This window comes from Lycium barbarum, chromosome 9 (genome assembly GCF_019175385.1).
Source record: "Lycium barbarum isolate Lr01 chromosome 9, ASM1917538v2, whole genome shotgun sequence".
Lineage (NCBI taxonomy): Eukaryota > Viridiplantae > Streptophyta > Magnoliopsida > Solanales > Solanaceae > Lycium > Lycium barbarum.
Genome location: NC_083345.1, coordinates 47,651,790 through 47,658,627, shown reverse-complemented (window position 1 = coordinate 47,658,627; position 6,838 = coordinate 47,651,790). Strand labels below are relative to the sequence as shown.

General features: G+C 37.3%; 1 protein-coding gene across 1 annotated transcript; it reads left to right on the top strand.

Annotated features, from left to right (window-relative positions):
* The first annotated feature begins 2,022 nt into the window (after positions 1-2,022).
* On the top strand, positions 2,023-6,321 carry LOC132611913 (uncharacterized). Its single transcript, XM_060326268.1, has 4 exons — positions 2,023-2,326; positions 5,323-5,446; positions 5,519-5,700; positions 6,233-6,321. The coding sequence occupies exons 1-4, from the start codon at positions 2,023-2,025 to the stop codon at positions 6,319-6,321; spliced, it is 699 nt and encodes a 232-aa protein (XP_060182251.1).
* The last annotated feature ends 517 nt before the right edge of the window (positions 6,322-6,838 follow it).

Below are 6,838 nucleotides of genomic sequence, written 5' to 3'. Positions count from 1 at the left end.
ACTGTAGGTTATTGCTTAATAGCGGCGAGCGAAAATCCTAAAGGGACCAATAACCAAAGTATTTATAAGTAACTACGATCAAGGTGTTTTCGCCACCATTGGGAATCTTTAAATTTGGGATGAAAAGTAGTCATACATGCAGATTAAAGGTGATTACTGAGGATTTCAAAGGCCAAATTAGCATTTGCTTAGTCGGAAGAGTAAGAGATCCCTTTTAATCCGGAGGGAGATGCATTACAAGAATTTATTGGAATCCGTTAGAACTTCAACTTGTTCTAGGTCATGCGATAAAGGTCACGCAGTAGGGTGGATACGATCATACCAGCACTAGCACACCGGATCCCATTAGCACTCCAAGGTTAAGCGTGCTGGGGTGAGAGTAATACTAGGATGGGTGACCCCATTGGAAAGTGTACTAAGAGTCCAGGTAAACAATTTGTCTTGCAGGAACACCACAGGAAAAGGAAAAAGAAAAAATGGTATCTAGATGGTGCATGTTCAAGACATATGACAGGCGACAAAATCTTGTTCAAATCAGTCGTTAACTTTGATGAAGGATTAGTAACATTCGGAGATAACTCGACTGGAACTGTAATTGGTATTGGTACTATTACTTTCGATAATTCTTGTGACATTTCTAATGTTTGGCTGGTAAAGGGACTCAAGTACAATCTTTTAAGTGTAAGTCAACTGTGCGACTCGGAACATAAGGTAAGGCTTAGGAAAAATAGGTTGTATCATAAAAGACTCCACTGGGGCAAAAATTCTTCCTAGAAGCAGAAGCAAAAATGTGTATACATTGGACTCTATCAAAAATCCAACAGGTCATATATGCTTAGCGTCAATGGGAGAAGACCCATGGATGTGGCACAAGAAGCTTGGTCATGCTAGTATGCGTTTAATAGAAAAATTACCAAGACATGATCTTGTAGTGGGACTGCCAAAACTCAAATACACCAAAGATCAAATATGTGACTCGTGTCAAAAAGCTAAACAAACCATAAACTTTTGTAATTCTAAAGATATTGTGTCTACCTCAAAACCTTTGCAGCTCCTTCATATGGACTTGTTGGTCCTACTAGAACTGCTAGTATTGGAGGAAAAAGGTATGCATTTGTTTTAATAGATGACTTCTCTCGCTTTATCTGGGTAATATTTCTTGCTCATAAAGATGATACTTAAAGAATTTTAAGTTTTTTTTGTGAGAAAGTTAAGCGTGAAAAAGGAAGTGATCATAGAGGAGAATTTGAAAACAAAGCCTTTGAGGTGTTTTGCAATTACCAGGGATATACTCATAATTTCTCCTCACCTCAATCCCCTCAACAAAACGGTGTGGTTGAACGAAAGAATAGAACCCTACAAGATATGGCAAGGACAATGATCGTAGAAACAGGCCTACCACATCACTTTTGGGCTGAAGCAGTAACTACAGCTTGTCATATTTTAAACAGGTGCCTGATCAGACCAATCCTCAAGAAAACTCCATATGACTTATGGACTGGTACAAAATATTAGATACTTTAATCCTTTTGGATGTAAATGCTTTGTTCACAACAATGGAAAAGACAATCTTGGTAAGTTTGATCCTCGTAGTGATGAAGGTATATTTCCTGGTTACTCTCCAACTAGTAGATCTTATAGAATTTTCAATAAACGTGTTTTATCTATTGAAGAATCTATTTAGGTTGTATTTGATGATACTAATCACATGGCTGAGAAAGGAAAAACTGCAGATGAAGAAGATAGTCAATTGCCAGCTACTATGGTTACAAGATCCATTGAGCAAAATGAATGAGCTGCGTCGACTGCTGAGACATCTAAGTCGACTGATGTTACTATTGGGATTGTTCCAAATGAATGGAAAAGTGAACCTGATTATCATAAGAAATTTGGTATTGGAGACATCAATGAAGGGATGAAAACTAGAGCATCTAGTAAAAATAATGTAAATTTGGCTCTATTTCTCAATATGAACCAAAGAAAATTATTGATGCCGTAAAATATGAAAACTGGGTCAAAGCTATGGAAGAACAACTTGACCAGTTTGAAAAGAAAAAAGTGTGGAATCTGGTGCCTAAACCTGAAAATGCATCAATCATTGGAACAAAATGGGCATTCAGAATCAAGTTAAATGAGGCTCAAGGATACTCACAACAGGAAGGAGTCGACTATGATGAAACCTTTGCACCTGTTGGTCGGATAGAATCCATTAGAATTTTTCTTGCATATGCTTCTTTTAAAAAATTCAAACTTTTTCAAATGGACGTCAAAAGTACTTTTCTAAATGGTTTCATTGAAGAAGAAGTGTATGTCAAACAACCTCCAGGTTTTAAAAACCCAAAATTTCCTTATCATGTTTTTAAGTTAACTAAAGCTTTATTGTCACACCCCAAACCTGATGGGGCATGATGGGCACCCGACCCTTATTTAGGGCCGAGCGGACCCACTAGTTCTTGTTACACTCATAATCTCATTGGACTCTTAAATCACAAAATGAAATACATAGTAAAGGCTTTCAGAAACATTCTTTTCGTCTTTCTCTACTCAAGTAAAATCGTCATCAAGTTAAATCTGTAAAGTGATGCATAGTGAATACATCGGCTTAAATAGCCGCTTACTAGACTGGCAGGCTACATACGTGACTCTGTCTGCAAAGTCTCTAACATAAATCATTATATCATGACATGGATACTCTGACTCGGCAACACTCCGGAAGAAAATGGAGCTCGCCAATCCCGCTGAGACATCTTCTAACAATGTCTTCTACTCATCTGTATGCACCTGCGTGGCATGAAACGCAGCCCCCGAAGAAAGGGGGGCCAGTACGAAATATGTACTGAGTATATAAAGCATGAAATACAGCAAATAGAACCACAAACGGAATAAAAAGTACAGAAAGAAGTACACTATTCAGAATACCAAAACGCTTACTTTTAAAACACAAATCATGCATGTCAATGTCATATGTCATATCCAGCCCATTATGGGACTCGGTGAACAGAACATGGTCGCCACTCTGTCATTAGCGCCATAACACATCATACTCCAGAATAGGGAATAACTCCGTAACACATCATAGTGCCATAACGCATCATAACGCCATAACGCATCATACTTTAGAGTGTATATACATATACGTGTCCCGGCCCTCTATTGAGGGACTCGGTGAACAATGCAGTGGAGTACGCATGAGAACGTGTCCTGGCCCGGGACTCAGTGAACGATATATTGAGGCATGCACGAGCAGAGTAGTGAGAAACTATATGCATATAAATCAATTTTTAAGACTCGATAGGTAAGTACACTAATCGACACTTGAAGGAACATAAACACGTTTCGAGTCAATCCGAGTTAGCATAAGAAAGTTATGGACATTATTCATGACAGAAACCTCTATGAACATTTCAAAGCAATTCGAGACCACCTATGAAAGTTAGGGACATTAATCCTTATATAACCTTTTTAAGAACAGGGACACTTTATGCTTTGCTCATTATTCAATCATACCATAGGCTCGACTATACTAAGTATGCTGGTGTCAAGAAGCTAATAAGAATCGTAAACAAGCTCGGAACTAAAGAATAGAGTTACCCCAAGATGCGTGTCATACCTTACTTAGCTCTAGGGCATGCCAAAAGAAAGAAAGGGTAAGCCTTACATACCTTGTCCGCTTCCTAAGCTAATCCGAACTTAAGTCTCGGGCTTCCCAAAATCTACAACAACGTTAGTAGATACCAAACATTAGCTATAGGTACTTAAGAGTCCAATCCTAAAATAACACTTTATTTACAGAAATTTCGACAGCATTTCCCCTATAAATTCAACCAACCCCGAGAATTTAAATCGGCCAAATCATCAATAATAATACCGACAACCATATTAAGAGCTTCAACAATTAATTAGAAACGCATTCCAACGTTAGTAACCCTTCCTACATAATTCGACGGCATTCCGTTTATATGCAAATCAACCACATACAATGTAATTTGCAATCCTCCAAACTCAATAAGAACGACAACAACATATTCCTTGCTTCCAAATTCATAAACTATACCAACAATCTACACATTAACAACTTCATTCTCCTCAATACAAGAAACTATATTAAAATCACATTAGCTTCTACAACAGCCCACAATGATTGTCGCTTCCCCTTGAACCATTAAATCTTCATTTTCATCACAGGATTCACAACAACAACCTAAATACTAAATAAAATTTAGTTCACCATGTCCTACAAAAGCCGTCCACACACGGCCCAACATCACTATGCATGATTTCATGGATTTCATTCATTTTTATACACTACAACATGTACAAACCATCCATAACACGTGTAAGAGAAGATTAATCCTTACCTTTATCTTTTAACTCCTCAACTTGGCTAGGGTTTGTAAATTGCAAAAAGGAATGGTTTGATTGCTCCAACAACTACTCCACGTTAATGAGGATCCTCCAATTGGCTGAAATGCTAAAAGAAAATTATTTTCTTTGATCAGTTTTCAAGGTTCTTGTTCGGCTAGGCCATGGCCGAATATGGCTTCTCCAAATTTCTCCAACTTTCGTAAGTTTGTGAAGATGAATAAGTCTTAGTTGTCATCACTTCTCTCTATATATATATAAACACATAGCCCATACAAGGTGGACACATGCCCCACCTCATGGCTTAAGGCAATTGGCCAAGCCATGGGTGGGGACCACACGGCCATGTGCCTTATCATGAACCCCCTTTTTTAATTTTTCCCTTTTTACCCCCAACCTTCCTCAACAATTCCATACCACTAATAAACAACTTGCGTATTAAAATAAGATCGGGGTTAAGAGCCTCTACCCCGTGCCCCGAAATAATCTCGTAGTTCATGAACAAATAAATTCCTAATTCCGAATTTGTCCTTAATATTCCGTACCAATAATATTCATAAGCGACTTGTGCGTTAAAAAAAATCGAAAGTATATCCTTTCCCTTAACTTACCGCGATTATCTTGAACTATCCGAATGCACAAAATACGGGATATAACATTTATATGGTCTTAAACAAGCCCCTAGGGCATGGTATGATCGCTTAAGCTCCTTCTTGGTAAGTCATGGTTTCTCTTGAGGAAAAATTGATACTACTTTTTTTATCAAACGATCCTCTATAGGAAATCTCGTTATTCAGATATATGTTGATGATATTATTTTTGGAAGTTCTAACCCCGCTATGTGTAAGGAATTTTCTAATCTTATGCCAAGCGAGTTTGAAATGAGCATGATGGGAGAATTAAAGTTCTTCTTGGGACTTCAAATTCATCAATCTGACAGTTAAATATTCGTATGTCAAGCCAAATATGCTAAGGAACTTGTTCAAAAATATGGGACGGCTGACTCAAAAGCTATAGGAACTCTAATGAGTCCTACTTGCACTCTTGATAAGGATGAAGCAGGAAAACATGTTGATGAAACTCTGTATCGTGGTATGATAGGATCATTGCTTTATTTAACTGATAGTTGACCAGATATCATGTTTAGTGTATGCAGGTGCGCTGGATTCGAAGTTGCTCCAAAGGAATCTCATCTTACTGTTGTCAAGCAAATTATTAGATACCTCCATGGAACAACTAATTATGATTTATGGTATCCAAACACTAACAATTTTGCACTTGAAGGCTTTTCAGATTCACCTTTTTCAGGTGATAAGAATAATAGGAAAAGTACCAGTGGTACTTGCCAATTTCGAGGAAAATCCCTCATTTCATTGAATAGAAAAAAATAGGGATCACTCTCTCTCTCTACTACTGAGGCTAAATATAATGTTGTTGGTCAATGGTGCACACAATTAATTTGGATGTCTTATCAATTAAGTGATTACGACTTGTTTTTTAAACCTATTAAAATTTTCTGTGATAATTCGAGTGCTATTTGTCTGTCCAAAAATCTTGTGCATCATTTTAGGGATAAGAATATAGATATTATTAATCATTTTATCAGAAATCATGTTACTCAAGGGGACTTTGAAATAGTTTTTTGTGAACACTCAAAATCAACTTGCTGATATATTTATTAAACCACTTCTTGAAGAACGTTTTTGCATGCTAAGAAAATCTTTGGGAATTATTGATCAATCTGTCTAAATTTTTTTTTTCCTTATCCATGTTTATTTGAAAGCTTTTGAAAAAAAAAACTTGTGGGAATCTGTACCAAATCTGTGCCCATGGAGCTTTGAGCTCAATTTGCCTTTCATGGCTTCTCCAGCCATTGGACAACCTCCTCCTGAGGTTGTCCAGCCCTCCCAAACCATCACGCCACCACAAAATATCCTTGATTATTCTCACATACTCTAACAGCCCACTAACAATCCAACATCGTCCAAACAACCTACTCAAATTATTCCTTTTCGTCCTTTAAAGTATCATCATGGAGAACCAACGTTGCAATTTGATATAAAGGAGATTGAGATGATGATTATACGTGAGAATATTTAATATGAAATTGTTGGAAAATTTACCAATGGATGGAATGATCTTAACGTTTTACGTACGGCCATTCCGAAGCAATGTGAACTTAAGAGAGAACCTATTATTGGTTTTCTTTGTAATCGTCACGTTCTTATTAGGTGTAACTTGTTGGAAGATTACGTTACACTCATGTCCAAGCCTTCGTTTTATATTAAAGATAAGAATGTGTTTTATCCGATGCGAACTTTGAAGTGGGATCCGTGGTTTACTCCAGAGCAAGAAACAATCATTGCCATTGCGTGGATATCGTTTCCTACCTTAGCGCCAAATTGTTTTGTTGAAGAAGTAATATTTTCTTTGGCTGCAGCAGTAGGCAGACCATTAAAAGTCGATTTAGCAACAA